The 23,253-nt window shown below is 41.5% G+C and overlaps 1 protein-coding gene across 5 annotated transcripts in view; it reads right to left on the bottom strand.

Annotated features, from left to right (window-relative positions):
• The window catches only part of aplp2 (amyloid beta (A4) precursor-like protein 2), a 74,128-nt gene that overhangs the window by 9,368 nt on the left and 41,507 nt on the right, over positions 1-23,253 (bottom strand). For 2 of the 5 annotated variants that reach the window (XM_037774260.1, XM_037774258.1), the window contains exons 4-14: positions 18,130-18,242; positions 15,624-15,847; positions 15,173-15,372; positions 14,550-14,717; positions 12,429-12,562; positions 10,968-11,042; positions 10,479-10,637; positions 9,276-9,404; positions 2,864-2,963; positions 1,916-2,089; positions 1,206-1,241 (exon numbers count right to left, since the gene is read on the bottom strand). In XM_037774260.1, the coding sequence (XP_037630188.1) occupies positions 1,206-1,241; positions 1,916-2,089; positions 2,864-2,963; positions 9,276-9,404; positions 10,479-10,637; positions 10,968-11,042; positions 12,429-12,562; positions 14,550-14,717; positions 15,173-15,372; positions 15,624-15,847; positions 18,130-18,242 (1,512 nt within the window). The remainder of the gene's footprint in view (positions 1-1,205; positions 1,242-1,915; positions 2,090-2,863; positions 2,964-9,275; positions 9,405-10,478; positions 10,638-10,967; positions 11,043-12,428; positions 12,563-14,549; positions 14,718-15,172; positions 15,373-15,623; positions 15,848-18,129; positions 18,243-23,253) is intronic. The other 3 variants (XM_037774261.1, XM_037774259.1, XM_037774262.1) reach the window with 2 other exon arrangements.

Genomic DNA, 23,253 nt, shown 5'->3' with positions numbered 1-23,253 from the left:
TCTCTGAGAGGGGAAGCTGGCTGGGACCTATCTCTACCAGACTCAAGGCCTTTCTCAAACCACCCCCTTACACCCTCTCCCTACCCACTTCCACTCCGTCCACATGGAGGGTTCGCCATATTAAGTGCCATCCTAAACCAATTAGCGAGCCTGCATCGATGCTGACTTACTGGCCACGTGCAACGGCGTTTTGTGTTCATCATGGAACACGCTCTGTACAAAAAAAGTTATGTGCGACTACCCGTACAAACGTAACCTGCCCAAACTAAGATAGACATTTCATTTTGTCATTCAGACGTTAATGACTTAAAGGTTACATAAAATTTGGACCAAATGTCTAGTCTAGAAAACGGTAGATGTGTTCATTTGATTATAAAGTGCATAAATACAGGGACTGTTGCAAATACCATATCTTGTTAAAAACAAGAATATGTTTACCAAACAAAAAGAAATGCCACCAAAGAAGCATGGGAGTAAGTTTTATATTTAGTTTCTCTGTATATTGCATATTCTTTTTATTCTTTGTGTTTTGAACCTTTGCACATTCCTGCCAAGCTCTTTCATTTTAAACAGATATATTGTACATATTTTTTAAATAGTAGGCCTATTTTTAAAATTGGATTTTTTTTCCTATTCTATATTTATTTTTCTTGTCTATGCACCAAAACACCAAAGCAAATGACTTTTTCCTGTCACCTCTCTGCCTGTACCACCTTATTAATTATGTAGCTTATCAATAGTGCTGTGTATAACAGTTGCCGCTTGATATGAAACCATGGTTACAAAACGTTACGACGGTTTCCGTCGGAGAGAGGGAAGCTCGTCCCAAAAGCCTGCCGCTGTATTTATATCCTACGCCTTACAGAAGGGTGCTTAATTCAGCTGGAAGTGTGACTACAAACGCCACAGAGTAGGAGGGTGAAGGGATCGGATTGAGAAAGGCCCTTAGAAGCCACTGCTTTACTATTCAGCATGAGGTGATAATTTTAGTATGATGAAAAGCATAAGAGCAACCGAAACCCAACCACGCAGCCCGTGTGAGTCATCAAAAAAAAAGCAGAAAATTAACCACCAGATGGCTTTTTGATAAAACAGAAATGGTGGGAGAGAGAGGATCCCAAAGTGCACCAAAGGAAAGGAGAACAGTGGAACAAAATAGGAGATGGGAGATGAGGAGAAAAACAAGACGCAACAGAGGCACCAACCTTTCTTGAAGGCACGTGGGGAGTCTGATAGATCGCCTTGGCATTAGAAATGAGCAACAGAAAAAAAAGGGGGAAGGAGAGAAGAGAGTTAACTTAGGTGAGAAGAGAAAAGGCAGGATTACCAAGCTGTGTTAATTGATTAGGAAAAGAGTCCAGCAGGGAAGAGTCCGAAAATAAATTTGAGACATAACCAAACTCAAAAAAGGGAGCCATTTCAAACTTGGCTGGCTCTGTGTAAGCCCTCTGGGGTGTTGGCATGTATATTAAATGTTCCTTGGGGATTTACTTGTAATTTGCCTTCCATCTTGCTGGAAGCGTTCCATCCATCACTTTTTTTTTCTCTCCTTGAGCATTCAATCTTTTGTTTGGCACCAATGTGACAAAGACGAGAGCCATAACTGCTCATTTTTCTTCCCCTAAGCTTTTGGCTCCAGCTCAGCACCGAAGCCTGAGGCTCTGTGCGTTTCTGTGAACTTCAGTAGTGCTGCGTTGAAGGCCACAGGGAACTGTGCAGGCACAGATAAAGCCCAAACACATGGCTCCACAACACATTCGCATCGGCGTAGAACACATTGTAAACCTATTCTCCCTCCCTGTGCAACAGTTCTGGCGGGCTTCGTCACCAATGTCCTTCAGAGAGACTTATGTGTGTGTACTGTTGTTGTCCACACAGCCACAGTGCTGTTGTGTCTGAGGCTGGAGCTGCTCACCCTCTGGTTCTGAACGAGACCCCAACGATGTGACCTGGAAGGGCCGGTATGGCTTGCCCTCGGACACGGGGACCTCCACGCTCTCCTCTGACGACACGGTGACATCCGGCTGTGATTCGGAGATAGACGACAGGAACTGGTCCATGTCAGCTTTCTGCTCCTGGAGCAACTCGTCTGCAGGAAAAAAGGGCAAAATGACAGAGTATGAGACGGGCTGGCACATGCTAATACCTGTCAACCTGGGACATGGCAGCAATGTGTTTCACCAATTATTGTTAACAGAGCTGCTGCTGCTGCTGCAAGTGACGTCTGTTCCCATTTCTGCTAACTACCAATTACTATTTTTCTGAGAGCTATTCTCCGTGTAAATCTGCACATCTCCCAACAGGATGCTGCATTGGTGAAAGCTGTGACCCAGTTCTGTCACTGCACCCGCTCCACTTTAATCCGCGCTGCAACGCCATGCTACGGTTCTTTTAATGAACCAAGATACCAAAACAATAAAACATGCCGGACATCGCCTGTCTTAAATTGTACCACTGGTGATGAATACAACCCAAATACAGTTTCCAGCTTTAGATATAATTGTGAAAACGAGAGCTGAGACCGTTAAAGACAAAGAGCAGCAGCAGTATTAAATTCCCTTGCACACATTCATACTGAGAAAAAGACAATACAGTTCTCTGTGTGTATGATAACTGGTTTACAGACAGTCTCCTCCTGTATTTGTGTTTCTTTTTGCACAAAGAGAAGACTGTTTTTCTGTCAGTTTGCACCAAATATAAGGGAAAAAAATTCCCTTATACTCAGAGGAAATGTGATGGCTTTATCTGTCTGGCACATGTGCAAATTCCATCACTGTTTTCATTTCACTTTCACATTCTTATTACAGCACACACCGTCTCTCCTCCGAGCTGCCTTTGGGGCTTTTGACGAAACACGACTCACCAATTTCATCCTGAATCTCCTCGGCCACATACGGTACTTTGTAGAGCAGAGATAGACTCTGGTTCATCCTCTCCTCGATCACACGCAGGTGGGTCATCACCTGGTGGTGGAAGAGCAGACAAACAGGGTGTCATGTAACCAAAATCCTGCTGTATTTCTATGACGACATCAAAGTGAAACTGCTTCACTGTATGGAAATTATGTTTTTTTTTTTATTGCCAGAATCTTGGATTATTCAAAACAAGGAAGAAAATAATCAAGATTTTGATGTACAATGTTACCATTTACATCCAGGACTGCAGCTAATTATCTTAATTTTCGATATGAATGAATTGTTTAGTCTATAGAATGCCATAAAACAAGGACAAATGCCCATTGTAGGTTCCCAAAGCCCAGGGTGTTGTCTTTCCAGTTGCTTATTTTGTCTGAACAACAGTGAATAGCACAAACAAATTATGTTTATAATGACGTTAAAATCTGAAAATCCTTACATTAGAGGAGCGGGAATTGTTTTGATAAAATACTCAAAATTACAAATCATTCATTAAAATTGATGATGAATCATTTTACGGCATATGACAAGCCCATTAACTGAATAATCGCCTCAACACTAATCCAGTGACAACTAATTACAGAGTAATTTGCCAACTATTGGTATGAAATGTTCATCCCAACAGTATTTATTCAAAAGCTAACATTAATGAACCAGAAAATACACCCTTATTCCAGAAAATCCCCCTGAAATTCACTCAAGTTTTTGGGTTTACCGATGCGGTTACAGGTTTTGTCACCTAATAGAATCACAGATTACAGTCTCGGCTTTCCTGTTTGGAGATTTGCACAGAGAAGCAGGGAAAACATATCGGCACAATGAGATAATGCGTAAGAGAAGATTGAACTTCATCTCCAGAAAGAGTCGTGTCAGCAGGAAGAGGGAATACAAACCAAACAAAAAGATGAAGATGAATAAGAACACGACAACACATACGATAAAGGAGACAGAAGATGATGAAGTTGTAGAACCTTCACTTAGTAAACAACATCAATGTGTGCCACATCGTGGCGATGGTTGGTGTTGTATATAAGCTTGTTCTGTATATTAATTATTAAAAAAACAAACACGCACAGCAAGCGCTGCAGCCCAGCCCTCGTCTCTGTAACTGTCTCAGTCACTTTTCAGTCCAAAACTCAAGATTTATTGGAAAAAGGTAGATGTAATCATTTCCAAAGTTCACAACATGTATATATTCTCCTTCAGTCCATATTTGTCCGTGTTTAGCCTTTCAAAAACAACATTTTCACTAAGGCCAAAAAAAATGCAGAATGCACCGATCCGACTTTTTCAGTCCTGATACCGATAGCGATACCTGAGATTTGGGCTTTCGGATGATACAGAGTACCGATCCGATACCAGTGTTTAATTAATAAACTGTATGCCTCACTGTGTGGAAGTGACTGGGATGATTCTTTTATGTGTAAGGTAACATCAGGCTTGACTTAAACATTAATTTCCTAACTTTTGTAAAACAAAATGCAACAAAAAATACATAGATATAAATGAACTGAATTGTTATTTATTATTAAAATAATAAATCGTACACCAGCAACATGGTAAAAGATCTTCAAAATGAACAGGAATTACAATTCAAGTGTAAACCTTTTTAATGCAGCAACTGGTTGGCCAAAACTTAAACAGGAATTAAAATTCCAGTATATAATGTATATAAACATAAATTTGAAATCCAGCTATTTGAATCAGTATCGGCCCGATATCCGATCTGGTATCGGTGTATACATCGTATTAACTTGGCGGTCTAGCAACAATCAAATGTAACTGATGAGTGACATTCAAGAAAGTTGATTTAATAAAAGAAAAACTCATATAAGGCTCATTTAATCCGATGAATCTCTTTATTCAAATTGAGAATTTGAGGATTATTTTTTTAAGGGTCAGAAAATATGATGACAAACATTCGGTATAGCCTACGGCCCTTATTAAAATACAACGCAGCTTGGTTTCTTTACGAGCGAGTGGTTGAAGGAGCAGAGGGAACGACCAGCTCTGTGAGACAGCCAATGGGACACAGCTTCCATTCACATGATGGGTATCGAAAGAGGTAGGCTACTCTATTGGTATCGTTATCACTTTAAGGGTACTAGTACTGGCATTGTAATATTTTAAATGACAGCCCTAACATGTGCAAAATGTTATTAATCGGTGCAAAAGAGAAAAAGGCTTGAAAATCTCAATAATGTAATAAATAACTATACAGTATAAATGTGAGGAGAGTCAGCTAGCTGTTCTCTGCCCATAACTATAAATGTTCTGAAGGGAGAGAGTCGTTCATGTTCACAAATGTAAACACAACTGTCAGAACTGTGCTTTCTGCTCGAGAGCAGATTTTCTTCAGATGAAGTCAGACTCGCTCGCAGCCAGCCAACTTGAAGACATAAAACAAGTTGCTGCATGTAATATTCAAATCAGTGTTGAAGCTCTGAACTGACTTGACAGGAACTACTGCCTGTCAGCCCCAATGATCCCCACTACATCACACTTTGAGTAAAACAACAAACTCTTTTGATTGAGCAGATACAAAACTTATTCCAAAAATTCTCCGGTCTCCTTTTTTTTTTTTTTTTTTTTTTTAACAGTTTCTACCAGCAATATGATGTTTGGAGAGGAGGAATATTTCCACATTACTGCTGCCAAAGAGACTGGCAGAATATGAAAAACTACCAGCCACTGACAAAGCTGATCTTGGCAGGTAACTGCTGTTTATTTCCCAACATGATGATTGACTGTTTTAATCCTCCAACACATGGCTGTAGTGCAGCAGAGCTGGCAACAGATGGCAATAATGCACCTTTCCCATTAAAAAGGCACGATGCAGCCCCTGTGGCACCTTCCTGTCGATGCTTGACACTGACAAACAATCGTCATTATGAAGATTAGATGTCTCAGTGTTGGAGCAGAGATTTCCATGCATCAAGAAACCTCTCCTGAGCTAGACAGGTGAGGCTTTTTTTAAAAAAACAAAGAATAATCTTGATCCCAGAAAGTCACAGTTACATAAAGCACAGCAAGCCTTCTGTTTACAAAGGATCCTTTGTGTGATGTCACATGTCAAAACCACAAACAGTCGCAAAGATGCAGATTTGAACATGCTGCGGGATTGGCTGAGTGAAGAAATACACAGGCTTGACAAATAAACAGTGTGGGAGCACAACAACACAGATTGGCTTCCCATGACTGAGCACAGAGGCTCCCCGCCTCCCAGATGCCACGATTCATCTAAATGGAAACCCTCCGGTCCTTTCCCCTTCCTCACTGTGCTGTTTCATCCATCTGCTGTGTTATCTGTAATGGTGGAGGATAACTATAAATGGTGTCGAAGGGCACTGACACAAACAGGCGAGCGCATCTAACGGAGGAGCTTCCAGCCAAATCCCTGTGCAGCGGCTCAGAGTCCAGCATTACACAAGACCTGCGCAATGTTAATCTTCAGCTGAGGCTTAAGTGAATGAAACACCCCCCCCTCCATCAGACGAGCCTACACACTCCTCCCGGGCTTCAACTCAGAGAAACACACACTCTTTCTACCTCCTACACACTTAGAAACAGGGCAGAGAGGAGCAGGCTGAGACATCATTATCCCTCCCCTGTCTGAGAGGGGATAGTGTGAGAGCTCTGAGTGGCTCTGCAGGAGGCTTCAGCTTTACTGACACAGCCTCTAATACAGCATGTCAAAACTATAGTGCAGGAAGGATGCAAATAACGTCCAATTATTGGCAGGTACCAATTAGCCAAACTGAACTAAAGGACTACACCGGGGGTCGGCAACCTTTTTCATATGAAGTGCCATTTTTAAATGTTCTTGTTAATCAGCGTGCCATATCAACATTATGGTTGATATTAAAGCAGCAGTGGGTTGACATGGAGCAAATCTGATTAAAAAAAGTTATTTTTATAAAATGGTCACTATATCCTGACAGCAGTGCATGAGACAGGTAATCTGAAAATAAATCCTGTTCCTCTGGTGTCCTCAGGTGCTCCTAATGGCATCTGGAGGATTTTACAGACAGAGCAGTCAGAACTGATCTGGAATCAGCCGTCCAGCTGCCGTCTCTGAGCAGCTGTCAATCACTCGTGAACTCCGATCAAACGGTCAAACTAGGCAACGCTGATCAAATATGAATAAATATTCTGTTACTATAATGCCTATTTCTTGCCTAAAATGTTTTCAGAATCATCTTGTAGTGTACTGTTTAGCTGTAAAATGAGAAAGATTGTGACCCGGCAGCCATGTTGAGATCAGTTGAGGAAATACCAAGCACCGCCCACCAGCTGGAGCACATCTTTTTTTTCTAAAGTCTGAAAACAGAGCCATAAGGAGGTGCAGAAGTCTAGTTTTCTCTCAGAACACTTGAATTACAATATGCTGAAAGATTATTATGGAATTTTTGCCCAATTATGCCAAAAACGTTCTGCCTGCTGAAGCTTTAAGGTTAATTATGACACAACATCGAAATTTAAATCTCCAATGGATCTGTAATTTTATTCCATCCATAAAGGCAATATGCATAGCAACTAGGGCTGTCAATTGATTAAAATAATTGGGATTAATCGCATGATTGTTCATAGTTAATCACGATTAATTGGAAATTAATCACACATTTTTTATCTGTTCAAAATGTACCTTAAAGGGAGATTTGTCAAGTATTAGTAATAGTCGTATCAACATGGGAGTGGGCAAATGTGCTTGCTTTATGCAAATGTATGTATATATATATTATTGGAAATCAATTAACAACACAAAACAATGACAATTATTGTCCAGGAACCCTCACAGGTACTGCATTTAGCATAAAAAATATGCTCAAATCATAACATGGCAAACTGCAGCCCAACAGACAACAACAGCTGTCAGTGTGTCAGTGTGCTGACTTGACTATGACTTGCCCCAAACTGCATGTGATTATCATAAAGTGGGCATGTTTGTAAAGGGGAGACTCGTGAGTACCCATAGAACCCATTTACATTCACATATCTTGAGGTCAGAGGTCAGGGGACTCCTTTGAAAATGGCCATGCCAGTTTTTCCTCGCCAAAATTTAGCGCAAGTTTGGAGCATTATTTAACTTCCTTCCCGACAAGCTAGTATGACATGGTTGGTACCAATGGATTCCTTCGGTTTTTCTAGTTTCATATGATACTATCTTCACTGAGCTCGCTACAACCTCTGAAAGATCGAACGCGTTAAAGAAATTATTGGCGTTAAAACGAAATTGCGTTATTATCGCGTTAACTTTGACAGCCCTAATAGCAACATTTCTAAAAAACATTTTTCTTCCATAATCAGGACATTGCAATTATATATGAGAGCACTATTCAAGGAGGCTGCCATCCCTATGAAAACATCCATGTCTGAGTTTGTATTGGCAATTTTCATATCTGCAGTTTAACACTGTATCTTTAGACAATCTCAGGGCCTCACATGTTCAACTTTGTCACCATAGGACAGTGACCTGACATTTTAGTTCTCTGTAACTGCAAACAACAGATTGCTGAAATACTTGTTATGTCTTGTGATGCTCTGTTGTCTGCTGTGTGCTGACGCATTGATACACTTTCTATCCTTCCCTTCTTTTCGTCTTTGCACTTATCTTCGTGTTATGCTTTAAATGTATAAATACTGACTACTCTTTGTATTCGGGGCTCACTTGCCACAGTCCACAACAGGTGTCTGTGCTCGTGAGTCCATCTGCAGATGCTTTACTTATTAATGTATGCCTTTTTTATTAAATTCACTGAAAGACAAGTTGTTACCTTGGTTTGTGTCTTGTTTTAACAGAAACTGCCACCACAAGTTGTAATCACTAACCCTACCAACCTTCCACCAATCTTGTTCATCAGCAATAAACTTAAAAATTCTGCGGAGAAGGCAACGAGTACTAAACAGATCACAGGCAGAGTAGGGCGGATCTTTGGGGAATGCAAGTGGGGAAAAAAATCAAACTACCGTCAATAACAGGCTGTGCAAACTGCCAATGGCTGTGAAAGAGGTAATTTGGTATGCGGATGAGAGGGCAACATTTCCAAAAAACTCTCTTACACACTTATTGCTAGTGTTGCATTGGTTAAGCTACCTAAGGTTGCCTACCACTGGACTACAAAGATAATAATCAAATAGCCTAACTGTATAAATCATCATCAAAATCATGAATTCTAACAAAAATGCCAAACATTTGCTGGTTACAGCTTCTCAAATGTGTGAATTCTATGCTTTTCTCTGTTTGTAAATTGAATATTTGGGAGTTTTTGATGGTTGACTGGACAAAACAAGCAACATCAAGATATCAACTTGGGCCCCGTGCGGTCAGATCAGGTGATCATCAGGATTAAAATCACTGACCTGTGATTTCATCTGAGCAGCCTTCTCAGGGTCCACGGCCAGGACGTGCTGGTAGTGGCGGATGGTGTGCTGACGGTCCTTGTTCTCGGCGCGGACGTACCGTCTCAGGGCCTGGAGGATGCGGTGGGGCTGAGCGGGACATAGAGGGGGAAGAAGAGGGGTGGTTTGTAGTGTTGGCCGGTGAAACGCAACCTCATGACCATATCTGTGTAATACCGCCTCTTAGATGGATCAGTATGATATCTTGTGTGGATAAGTGACTTTGAAGTCGTATCAATCAGGTGTTCTCTTCTAATTTTATAGTTATCAATCCAATATTTTTGAAAGTTTATTGTTCTCATTCCCTTTAAATGTTTTCATTCAAAAGATTCTGATTTCATCAGATTCAGGTGTATTTGATTTTAGTTAAAAAAAAACGTGACATGATGAAACAATATGACCCACAAACCCATTTAGTAGTGAACCTATCATCAGACATGAGCACACTCTGTGCTACTAAAGATGAGAAATAACATGAAAATTAGTCTCTTTTCACCCCCTTCATATATCTGAGCAGAAGGATGACAAGAACGCTGTCAAGTGTGAGGTGCAAAAAAATCTGTTGCATGTGACATGACATAAAATCTTCTGCGGCACCTACTGAAATAGAATCCCACCACAGATGATGCAATTAGCATTTTTTGAGGTGTAACGGAAGCAGGATTAGAAATTACTGCTCTCAGGTCAGGTTATTATATTTGAAATGAGTACAAAATAGAAATATTTTAGTCCTTCTTGGATGACATGGCCAACTCTGGTGGTTAGAGAGGCCACCTGTGCTCTTGCAACAGAGTGCCAAACTGTGTGCTGGCAAAAGCATCAAAAGACTATTAGATAAAAGGAATTAAAAAACACACACACACAGGGATTATAGCTGTGGGTTCAAATGTGATTGACTCTGTGCTCATGGAGGATTTTTTTTGGGGATGTGTGTTTTTCTGGTTGCAGTAATCCATTCTCCTCATGATGAATTGGCGCAGGGTCTTTTGACAGGATATGAGATTAGCCACAAGCCATAAGTAGAGTATAAGGTGTGAGTGTGGTCTGACAGAAATGTGTGTATGTGTCAATGTGTTTGACTAGGCGAGGGAAAAGCAATAGACAAATGGAGGGAGGTGAGGAGAGGATAAAAGATGCTCCGAGAGGCCAGTGTGTGGTGTTTACCCTGGGGGGGTCGGCCTGCAGGGCAGCCAGGTAGTTCTCCAAGGCCAGACGGCGCCGGTCATTCAGCATGGCCTCCACCCGGGCCAGGTGAGTCTCCACCAGCTGCTGCTTCTCGCTGGCTGCCTCCTCCTCCAGGGACTCCACCATGGCTTGGAAGTGCTACAGACAAAATCATAAACATATATAAATATGTATATGCAACGTAAACAGTATGGCACTACACATCTTTCTATTTAAAAAAAGGAAACGGCTCTCAATTTCACTCATGTCGCCTCTCAGGCTTGTCAGGGGAGTTGGGGACTCAATTAGAAGTCTCCCCATTCAGACAGTGCCCTAATTTAGCCTCAGAGTGATAAAGATAGAGCAGCCAGGGAAAAGGGATCTTTAATGGCGCAGGGAGATAGGGACCCGGGGCCTGTAAGCCATCATATCTCACCCACACAAAGGGACAAAGGGGGGGACTCCCAGGGGGAAGGATCAGTGTCTTACCTGGATCAATGTCTGCCTCTCAGCCTTAGGTAGGTTCTTAGCCTGGCGATCAGCTTCCTCCCACTCTTTTCTTACCTGGAGAAGGTGAGAGAGAGATGGAAATGAAGCAAGATGCAAGGTGTTCCTACTGCACCCGTCCACTCAAAATGAGTCAAACAGTCATTTTTGTAAATGTAGATGGATAGAAAAGAAAGTATTCCATTGCGCAAAAGTTAAGTGACCCTTAAAGTCTGACTTTGCGCCTTGCCGCATTCTTGCTTTCGAATTTTGAAATACTTAGCAAGCCAACTGACTTGCTAATTTGTTGGCCTTGAATTCTCTCAGGCAGAGGCTACTCTCAGCTGTACCCCAATAGGCTTAAGACATTTTTTGACTGAATTTGTTTTCCAGTACAGAAAAGCGCAAGTGACCCTCGATCATTATTGAGCCACAACAGTGCAAATAGTCTCTAAATATTTAGTTTTAGTTTTAGATCTTCTGTTAATAGAGTGCTGCAGGAATGAGTCCTAAAACCCGGAAATGAGTTAGCATTTTAGCACTTCCGGTTCCCTCGTCTGGAAGTCAATGGGTTTATTGAATAGGTTTTTGGTTAGATGCCTGAAATAAGGTCATTGTTTAACACAAGCTTAAGATATTTTAACATTTTGTTCTACGATATGAAATACGTCAGTAAATATCCTACTCATTCATTTTTAAGCTATTACGTGTCTTAACAAAGACGGTTGCTAACAAGTGGCTTAATGAGACTACTAAACCCATCACACCGACTCGTCCGCCTTTACGGCTTTATTGCGTATACTCGCGTCCATGCGACCATGGTGTAGTTTGTTTTATAGCCTCACGTTAGGTTTTTACTTCAGGCGATTGCATTCACACTTCAAAAATCATAAAAGTGGTGTTCATTTGTGAAGATTATCTTGCTTAACAAAACGTGTAAGTATCATAAATGTTTGTTTGCCACGGAGTTTTTTTCTGCAAAAATCCAAACCCAATGGAAAAATCCCATTGGCTTTTTGTAGAGGGAACCAGGGCGATGCTAACTTCCTGGTTGGTCTACAAAAATACGTCATCCCTGCAGCACTCTATTCCTGCATTTGACACTGAAACAGGAACCTGTTCCTTTTTAAATCTGCACATATTTTGATGCCAAGCTTCCAGTTTCGTTTACCAATGACTGGTGATTTCTTCTATTCTTATTCAACTGTTGCTCAGAGGGATTTTTCTCTCTTTCTGCCCTTTCAACTGTCAGTCCGGTGAACCACTGGACAGTGTTTTGTTCTCCATGTGCAAAACAAAATAACATCTATTTGTAAAAAGGACTTTCTTCAACCTAAAAGCATGAAATATAGAGTAGTCCTCTCAACCGCCTGACTGTACACAATCAAGATTTTGTACAATACAATCTTACTTATTGCCTGTTTAATGAGGGCAGCGGTGTCCTGACTCAACCTGGTAACTCACCCTCTCCATGCGGTTGCGGTGCCTGATCTCCAGCTGCTCCTTGGCCCTCTGGAAGCGACTGTGCTCCTTGTCGTCGGCCGGGGTCTCGAAGTAGATGTCCACATCGTCGGTGGGCTGAGGAGTCGGTGGCATGGCTGCAAATTCAGAAACAGATGGTGAGTGGACGGGGTTGCAAACGGACAACCAGACAAACAGACAGACAGACAGAGAGGCAGACTGGCTGATCCAGGCAGACACAAGTAGGCAGACAGACAACTGGGTACAAAGACACAGAGAGAGAGAGAGAAAGAGAGAGAGTTGAAAGTGGAATGCAGATTGAAGTTGGACAAAAATCCTCACAGAAGCACTCCTCTCACTGGCGTTCTTCCACCCTCAGTAAGTCGGATAAATGTAAAAGAATCTGACAGTCTTTCCTTTTGAATTCCTTTCATCTTCCCATTGGCTTTCTGCTGACAGGTCGCGTCTCCAACACCAATGGAAATATCCCTGAGTTTGACGGCTGTGTCATCCGGGGCCAGGCCAGAGGGCTCCGTTCTGGGTTCCTCACTCTACAGTCACGCAGCATGACTCGCTCCCTGCACCGCTCGCAACGGACAAAAACTATAACGCTCCGGGCTCGCAGACAGGAAGCGACCTCATCGTTTCACCTCACCATCAAAAACACGGGGTTAACGGATAAACGCATACAGCTCCTGATATAGCTCCTGAAATCATTTTATTTTCTGAAATGCAAAAGACCAATTGGTCATGGCCATGAACTGGGTTTGAACTGATGAAAAGTGAGTCACGGTAAGGTGCAAAAAAAACAAACTTATGCTTGCTGACATATGCTAGTGGGGTTCTTGCAAAAGTAGTGCCAGTGCTCTGTGAGCAGACAGACAGACAGACAGACAGACAGACAGGCAGACAGACAGAAACATGAACAAAAGGCAGGAGTGAACACTGACAGGCAAACAGAGAAGAAAGAAAACTCTAGAAAGTGTGTTTGAAGTTCCATGCATATGAATGAACACTAAATTAAAAAGAAAGAAGAATGTCATGATGTTTTATTTGTTATTTTTGTTATGTTTTTACTTTTGTATCCCAATCACAAATTTATTTGGAGCTGTAATGACAGTATTGTTTTTTAAATTCTTCAATATTAGTTCCATTACGATTACAAAAAATCATACTTGTTTATACTTTGAGTAATACCCTTTCTTTCATTTAAGAAATGAAGCGAGATTTCTCAAATGTTCAACATTGTCTAAACACGGGTAGCTGTACAAGAAAATACAGTCTAAAATTGGCAGAATTATGATTAAATCAGAAAATCTGATCAAGAATTCAATGGAAAAAAAACACAAAATTAACAATCTGTTCCCTCAAATATAGATATATTTGTTTGGATAGTTTGGATAATGTACTATATATATTTGAAGTAATTTATTTATTCCGATAAAATCTAATATAAGCTTATTTTCTTTCTGTCAGATATAATCAATATTGAATATTTCAACAGTTCCAGTTTAATTAACTAAAACTAATGAACCAGTGTGAGCCGTAAATGAAGAGATTAAGATCTATTGATAAAGAACTGAATGCTACATGACATTTAATTCAGTTATACCGTGCTGAAACTATTATTCATTAATATATTGACAGAAAATGAATCTGCAACAATTTGGATTAAGTATTAAGAAAGTTATTTATTAAGAAGTTCTTAAATGCTTTAAATCACTGTAAATTAAATATTTGTGTTTTTTAAATTTGAACCGTTGCCTTGACAAATCAAGCAACATGCAGTGTTTTCTAGCCTAAACAATTAATTTAAAAAATATTTGACATATAATAATCATTAATTGCAGCACTTGATATATCGGTGTGATAATACAAGAAAAGCAAATGATGTTGTTGTGATTGTTGTGCTGGAGGTCACATGGTAGCAACAGCTGTAGTGATGTGATGAGTGACAGCTGAAGCCTGCAGAGCAGGTGTTCTGTTTCTAAGTCAGTGACGGACTAAACCTATATTATCCTAAAGTGTTTTCAGCAGAGAGGTCTGCAGCAGAGACACAAACAGAGAGGGGGTGAGAGAGAGAGGTGGGTGTTGTCAAACCAGCCTCTGTCCCGTGAGACTTACTCAGGCGCTTGCACACGGCCATGCAGTACTCCTCTGAGTCGAAATTGTTGCGGTTGCCAGCGCAGCCCCCGTATATGAAGCGAACACACTTCCTCAGGCTCATGTCGAAGTGCCAGCGGGGCATGGAGGCTCGGCAGGGGCCGGTCTCGGCCTCCAGGGTGCACACCGCTGCCAGGGGACAGCTTGTTAGATCATCCAGCCACTGGGGGCAGCACTTAATTCCAGTCTCTATTACAAACAAAAAACTACCACCAAACACTCCTTACCTCTGCCAAATCTATAAATATGATTAAACAAAACAATAAAACAAAACTTATTTTTTGTGCATGAGCAGGATTTAGCAGCAGTTTGGCTACAAATAAGGCAGGATGATTTGTCCTTGTGCCTGATAAAGCAGAACAGTACATCACAGGGTCTGCTTTGAGCTGATGAAAAGGGTATTGCTGATGCATACATTTATCTGATTACAGTCTGGCTGAGATTTAAGCATAACTGCCTATAGATTAAAAGTTAAAAAGGGCTGATTATATTTAAGTGGTAGGCAACGTGCCAATGAGATAGATAGAGAGAGAGAGATGGAAGGGAGGATGGCACATTATAATTTAAAACAACTCATTACAAACCTTTAACTTCCTGCAGAGTCTTGTCCTCATCTTGGCTCTCTGACATTTTGTTGCTCTCTTTTCTCTCATACTCGTCCTCCTTATCCGCCTCCTCGTCCTCGTAGACGTAGTGGTACTCCTCTTCATCCTCGTCGTCCTCGTCTTCATCCTCGTCCACCAGCTCCTCCTTCTGTGTGGGCTGCTCATCAGCTGGTGTCTCACTGTGGAGGGGAGGGATGGAGGGATGGAGGGATGGAGGGAGGGAGGCGGAGGTGATTGAGTGGAGGGGTGGAGGCCAGGAAGAGGAGTGATTTATCAAACAAAGCAGAGCAGCTGCCACGGGTCAATGTCACGACACTTTAATTCATCCAGATGGCCAGTAATGCCTGCCCTTCGCGAGAGGCCGGATATTATGCTCGCAATATTTCAAAGACGCGCCGTGATCATGAACACACAGCCACAGACTGCTCACCTGTCCTCTACGGCATCCTCGTCGTCGTCCAGGTCGGCCTCGTCAATCTCCTCGTCCTCCACCTCCTCGTCTTCGTCGTCCTCCTGGGAGGGCAGGGAAGGTGGAGCGGACTCCACGCCGCGAGAGGAGGGGCAGCACACGTACTCGGTGCCGTGGAACTTGTCGATGCCGCAGGGCAGCAGCATGCCGTAGCTGTGCAGCACCATGGAGCTCTTGGAACAGGCCTGGCAGGGTAGAAGGAGTGAGTCGGTGAATGATATCGACTGAACACGGGCTCCTGATTGATGAAGCCGCGGTGGTTTCTAGGCCTCTTTAAAGTATCAACTTTCGCTTTGACAAGGTGACATTTGTTTAACCTTTATTTATCAAGGGAAAGTTAAAGGACTACATCAACAGTGCTGCCCATGCCAGATGGAGGAGCATGTGAGTCACGGTGGGAGGAAACTGGAAGTTTCATTAATTCAGCTACATGATTTTGTTGATATGCTGCAAGAAGACAGTATTCACCTCAGTTTATAGTAAATTATGTCCTCTTGTCGCTCTAAAGCACAAAACATGGTTCAAGTTCAAGTTTTAAAGTCAAACTTTCACCGCGTGGTTGTCATATTTTTTATAGTTTTATCAATATGTCGTTGTGTTTTTTTAAATATTATACAAATCATTTAAAAGATAATATTTAAAATAAACACTTGAGATTTTTAAAGAAAAAAAAATCAATCATCAATCAGTCGATTAAAATATGTGTCCACAGTTAATCGCGATCAATTGTAAATTAATCGCACATTTTTTTATCTGTTCATAATGTACCTTAAAGGCAGATTTGTCAAGTATTTAATACTCTTATCAACACGTTAGTGGGCAAATATGCTTGCTTTATGCAAACGTATATATATATTTAATATATATTTATTATTGGAAATATTTTGTATTTATTATTGGAAATCAATTGTGTCAGTGTGTCAGTGTGCTGACTTGATTATGACTTTCCCCAAACTGCATGTGAGTATCATAAAGTGGGCATGTCTGTAAAGGGGAGACTCGTGGGTACCCATAGAACCCATTTTCATTCACATATCTTGAGGTCAGAGGTCAAGGGACCCCTTTGAAAATGGCCATGTCAGTTTTTCCTCGCCAAACCAAACTTAAGTTTGGAGCGTTTATTTAGCCTCCTTCACAAAAAGCTAGTATGACATGGTTGGTATCAATGGATTCCTTAGGTTTTTCTAGTTTCATATGATGCCAGTATCTTCACTCTGACTTTAAAACTGAGATGGCTACAACCTAAAAAACACGAGTTGTGTTAATGCCTTTAAGAAATTAATGGCGTTAAAATGAATTTGCGTTATTGTGTTACTATCCCATTAACTCATTTATATTTGTATATATAGCAGGCCTTACAGTGTATGACTAGAACTGTCAAAGGGCTCTAGTAAAATATGAAGTCAGAAAAAAAATCCTTGTTTTTAATCTAATGTCTGTATTCTTTATCCTATACCTGTAGATAACTTTCAAAAGTATTTTCCGAATATCTAAACTTTTATCGTGAAAGCTCAATGTCTTGCAGAGATCTTCTACTAAGACAGCATTCACTATCCTTCAGTTTTACCAATCTTGGCAGGTGTATACTTGCTATCTATCAGTTTTTACTTTGTGACTTCTCGTATAGAGTCAGTCCCTGACATCTATCCACCGACAGAGTATAGACATACTGATTTAAGAGCTACTTCTCTTGTCACATACTGACTAAAACGATTAATGGACCACACTTCCAAAAAGTCACGCAGTCCTTTAACTGATGTGCTATTTTTCAACAATGCTGTGCTTCACATAGCAGCTGGTACCGAGTGCAACTTCAGTCGGCTGCTGAGAAACTACCCTGCTTAACAACATCTCAGTGGCAGTTGGTGAGGGAGCCAAGATTGTTTTGGAGTCATTTTTCTTACCCAGATTTTCCCACTGGTAAGATTTATTACCGCTTGGCTGTAACACATTTGTTATTGAATGTAGGTCGTTTGTGCCTCTGGATGTCACACTATCTGAGGCTGCAGATGATACTCAGGTTCAGGCATTCGTGATAATACGTGTCGGAGAGGAGGAGGAGTAAGAGTCAGGAAGCGCGAGGCAGGGAGAGACAAGAACAGACGGTTGGTGCTCGTGCTGTCGTGGTCAGAGTGGCCCCCGGGGGCCCGCTATGGAGCTGCCCAGGGGGGATTAGCTGCATTACAGCCACAACACTAATCTGATTAGGAGCTGAAATGTGAGGGCTCCCAGCCAGCCTGTGATCACAGGGCCTCAGAGACTCACACAGACAGGTGGAACGATATTAGGGAGGGAAAAGGAAAGATTGGAAAGTAATAAAAGTGTGACCAGTATGACAGGGAGAAGGGATGACGCATCCCTAAAAGTTAAATTGATGCTTCCTCTTTCCACGTGACTTTTTCCTTTCCGTAGTTCTGCTCGGAGATACAGCCTCCCACTGTTTCCTATGAACTAATTCCTTCCTTACCTCTTTGGCCACACCGTGCCACTGCTGGTGGCTGACGCACATGTCCATACGCTCCTTGTGGAAGAACTTGCACTTCTCTGGAACCAGGAGCACGTCACTCACGAACTCGCCCACTGTAACAGCAAATCACACGGACCAATACGCCTGTTAGTCACACCACCAATCTGTCCCCCCTGAAAAAAATCATTCCCCTGCCAGGTCACTGCTCAACAACACTGCCAGGGTTAGAAACAATAAATTGCCTAGCGGGACTAAAAAAAAGGAATAGCTAATGAGATGAGTGGAAAGAAGGGCATGATTCAATAATTCATAGCTGCCTGGTCCTTTACATTTCATTACAGCGGTATGACAGAAAGGCCCTTTGACACTTGGACATCTGCCTGTGCACCTGAAGCCGAAAGGGATTCATCCCTCCTCTATAGCCAAATCTGTAACTCTGCAATCAAAATGGCGGTGGAGAAAATCCGGTTTCACACTGTGACTCTTTTAAGGTATTCCAGACTCTTTCAGCAGGTCAATGATATATCATTTGCTTGATGAATTCAATTCGGAAGATGTTTTATTCATAGAACGAGCTGATGGGAAGCAGATCTGGGCAAAATAAATGACAAGAAAGACATCTTCATCTGAATAGTTGCAGGTTGAAAACCATGTGCGTGTGTAAGCATATGGTGCAGGGGTCACGAGAAAGATTAAGAAGGACAGCGATTGCTCATTGGCTGGCAGTGTAACGAGGCTCTCAGGTAGAAACGGTGCCATCAGAAACAGATGGAAAGCCAGGCGGAGAGAGGGAGGGATGAATAGAAGGTTTAGGGCAAAGTCCAGATCAGAGTGGCTGAGGAATGGGCGGACTGAAAGCACACAAATGAGGGTCTAGAGGTTTCACGACGATGTCTGGGAGCAGTCCTATAACTGCTCATTTAGTGGTTCGCCGCAATCTCGGCCCGAGGCAGAGCTGCTGGAGCACTTCGTATGAGCCAGGCGGCGAGGCAGGCTGGGCGGAGGGTGAAAAAGCAGTGTTTTGGAAAATGAGAGGGTAGGATAGGAAGAGCAGAGAGCTGGAAATAGCAGAGGGCTCAGCAGCTGCTTCTCATCTCCGCCCAGGAGGAGATACAGTAACACCAGCTCACACACCACCCCCCCTCATCCCTCCAGACCCTCGTTCTCCTGCTTCTCTGGTTTGTGCTCACCACTGGTGGAAAGTCACTAAATCATAGACTGTATGGACGTAATCACCGTGACGTCACAAATTGGTTTGTGGACTACCGTTTTGAAGCCTCGAGTTTGGCATTTTGGCCTTCGCCATCTTGGTTTTGACACGAGAGGGTGGAGCTAAGTACAACCGAACGCTGAATAAGACATTTTCAGGCGAACAAAAGAGTTAGAATTAACTTTCATGAACTGAAAGCACACTGTGAAAGGGTTAAAGTTGTAAGATGAAAAAACGGACAACTCCCAGACCGGATAACGCCGTGGTGGCGACCTGTCAATCACATGGTAGCAACGCCCTAAAGCTTTGACTCTAAATGGGACCATAATTTACTAAATGAACATCATGCTGTATTGAAGAAGACTTGAAACTAGTGATTGAGACCATAAACTCATGTTTAAAATGTTTACTGAGGTAGTAAATCAAGTGAGAAGTAGGCTCATTTTCTCATAGACTTCTATACAATCAGACTTATTTTTGCAACCAGAGGAGTCGCCCCCTGCTGGCTGTTAGAAAGAATGCAAGTTTAAGGCACTTCAGCGTTGGCTTCACTTCTCAGACCCGGAGTTGCCCACTGTACTGTACTGTACTGTACTGTACTTAAACAGCTTTCAATGTTGTCATTGCAAATGCTAAGCTTTGCTTTTTCTTTGGGTCCAGCTTCTCAATTAGAAAATATTGAGTTTTTTTTTTACCGTTTTAAATAGAAAATATTGAGGTTTTCGACTAAAACAAGACATTTGAAAATGTCACCTTGGGATCTAGGAAATTGTGATGGATGTTTTTTTCTGACATTTTAAAGAGCAAGCACTCAATTAATTCTTCTACCGCTACTTTTAATTCACTACATTTTAGAGGGCAATATTGTGTTTTTATTCCATTAATTTGACAGCTATATTTGCTTGCAGATTATGATTTTGAGATATGTTTAAGATCAGCTTGTAAAATATGATGCATTGCTATAGCCTGCCTAAAGTACCCAACAATATATCAAGTAGTTAAATTGACTTCCATCTTGACTAACTGTGGCATTTAAAGAGTATAATAGAATAGACTAACATGAAATGAAAGTGGCCATTCAGCATGAGTGTTTTTACTTTTGATATTTTAGTGGACTTTGCTGATAATACTTCTTTACTGTATTTACAGAGGTAACATTTTGAATGCATGACTTACTTTGTAATAGAGTCATTTTACATTGTTTTATTGCTACTTTTGCAGATCTGAATATGTCCTCTGGTGCCCACCTCTCTCCTTCTAACTTCTTCCTCTCTTCACATCCAAAGAAACAGTTGTCAGGCTATTGAATAGGAGTCATCGGTGACTATAAGCACCATAAATGTGGGTCAATAGGGGCCTACTACGCCCAATATTAGGTTTTATCATCTATTCACATGGTAGATCACTGAAAGAAGGTATAAAAGAACACTACAGCGACCTCTAGTGACCGTAGTAATAATGACAGGAGCAGAAGTGAAAGTAAGGCGCTCTAGTAAAGACTGTGAAACTCCATATGGTGTGGAGGTTGGGGGCGATTGATGGAACAAAAAACACACGTTTTTCACCCAGGAGCATCCTGGGTGAAACCAACAACGTGTAGTTGCCTTTGTGTTCACAAGTATTAAGTTTCACTTTTGGAACATAGATATTTTAAGCCAAAAGACAATGTTTTTTACCCTAAACTTAAAGGAACAGTGTGTAGGATCTGGCGATATCTAGCAGTGAGGTGAAGAGACTGCAACCAACTGAAGCCGCTCTGTGTGCAAAATGTGTTGGCAGAGCTTGTGTGTATATGGGAAGTGAGTGGTGAAGCAAGAGAGAGAGAGCGGCGGCAACGGGAGCGAGTTATCGACTCCGGCGCAAGCAGGAAAAGTTCGTGGAGAGGACCCGCTCCCTGTGTAGATATAAACGGCTCATTCTAAGGTAACAAAAAACACAATGGTTCTTTTTATCAGGTGATTATATACACTTAAGAAAACATACTTAGTAATATTATATTCCATTTCTGCCAACAGATTCCCCTAATTCTTACATACTGGTCCTTTAACTGAAGGCCTAAACCTAAAGAAGCCTTTTTGTTTGTATTCAAAACATAACATTTCATTCAGTGTTACGTGTTAGAATGTGTTGCTTTTAAGATTAGCTTTCACTTTTATAACATAGTAGGCATAGTAGGTCCCTAATGACGCACATCTATGGTGCTTATAGCGACTGATAACGCCTATTTAATGGCCTGATAACAGTTGAATCAGGTAAACAAAGAGAGAGAGAGAGAGAGATATACTGAGAGAAAGATTGAAAGATAAACAGACTCCCAGTAACCTTCAGCTCCATATCCTTCACACCGGATTCTAACTGATTCATTCCCTCACACACACTCTCTTCATTTCATCTCCCTCTCTGTCTCGTTCTCTCTCACTCACAGGTTGCTTTAGTTTGCAAGGTAGTAGAGTGGGTTCCAAGCACCAGACGCCATATGCAGTCACACTGCAGTGGGTGATGGATGGCGGTGTTTGGAGAGCAGCTGTGCCTCGCAAGCACTCCCGCTCGCTGTGTTCCTGCGCGTGTGTAGTCGTGCCAGTGTGTGTATGAGAGCATAATACTCCTCATTCTCTGTGACCTCCTCTCCACCTACTCTATTCATCCGCCTTTCCTTTAACCTTCCGTCTATCAGACACCCTCACTAACACTCTCCAGTCTCCAGACTGACTGCACTGCAAAAGGAGTGTGGAGGTAAGAATACACCCAATGTACCAAATGATACCTTCAGTACTGATCTGCTCGTCGACAGCACGGCTATTGTGTTTCAAGGACTTTCAAAGAAAGTCTGCTGTGATGAAATTTAATGTAATCAGTGTGAGATCTGTAAATGCAAATAACATTTTCAGTGCAGATTCAATCTATAATATATTACATTAAATCTGTATTATGTTTTTCTCAGCTTATAATCATACAATATATTGAGTTTTTTACTGTTAACAAACAATAAAGATGTCATCATAAAACATGATTTATATGAATAACTTAGATGTAGTTGTTGTCTAGTGTTAGTTCTTGCCGTGCAGTTTGAGCATGATAACAGGTTCCTGCCTTGTGCTTTGATATCTGGCTCTGCGGCTACCCTTTTGTTTACATTTGCATCAGGGATTGTGCCTCTAAAGTGGAAGATATCTGATCCGCCACCATGCACGGATTACATGGGACAGACATGACTAACACCAGGAGGAAGCTGGGGGTTGATGCTGGATAATAGGAAGAACATTTGCATTTAACTCCAGAGTTCAAGCTCATGTTGAAGGAACAGTGTGCAACTTTTCGGGGATCTATTAGCAGAAAAGGAGTATTATTTCATTTAGTTTCATTTTATTTTATTTAAAACCTCGGAAAACGCATTGAGGGAGAACCCTCATTTTCAGTGGTGCCGAGTCATGCATAGAATAAATGGAGACACAACTAAAATCAAAAAGCAATAAAATAATATATGACTATGTATATTAAAATAACAACAGAAAAAATACTGTATATAACAAAATAAAATTAAAAGCGATGACAGCTATGATCAATAAGATTAGCAATTAAACCTTTGAATTGTTTCAGCGGTATTAACACGGTCAACTTGTTGTGAGGTCGAAGTTTTGTTGAGGCATATTCCAGGTATGTGGGGCACAGTAACAAAAAGCAGATCTTCATGATTCTTCTTCACCTGAAGCTAAGAATCATTGTGTTTTCATTAGCTTAGAATGAGCCCTTCATATTTATATGGATAGCTCGTTGCAGATTGCAAAACCGTGGTTGGTTGCAATCTGCAACCACACCACTAGATGCAACCAAATCCTATACACTGTACCTTTAAGAACTTTTTTATTTTGAGCAAACATCATTTTTAACCACAGGCAACACCTAAGCCAGAACCG

This window comes from Sebastes umbrosus, chromosome 7 (assembly GCF_015220745.1).
Source record: "Sebastes umbrosus isolate fSebUmb1 chromosome 7, fSebUmb1.pri, whole genome shotgun sequence".
In the NCBI taxonomy this organism is placed as follows: Eukaryota; Metazoa; Chordata; class Actinopteri; order Perciformes; family Sebastidae; genus Sebastes; species Sebastes umbrosus.
This window is presented reverse-complemented; position numbering and strand designations above follow the sequence as displayed.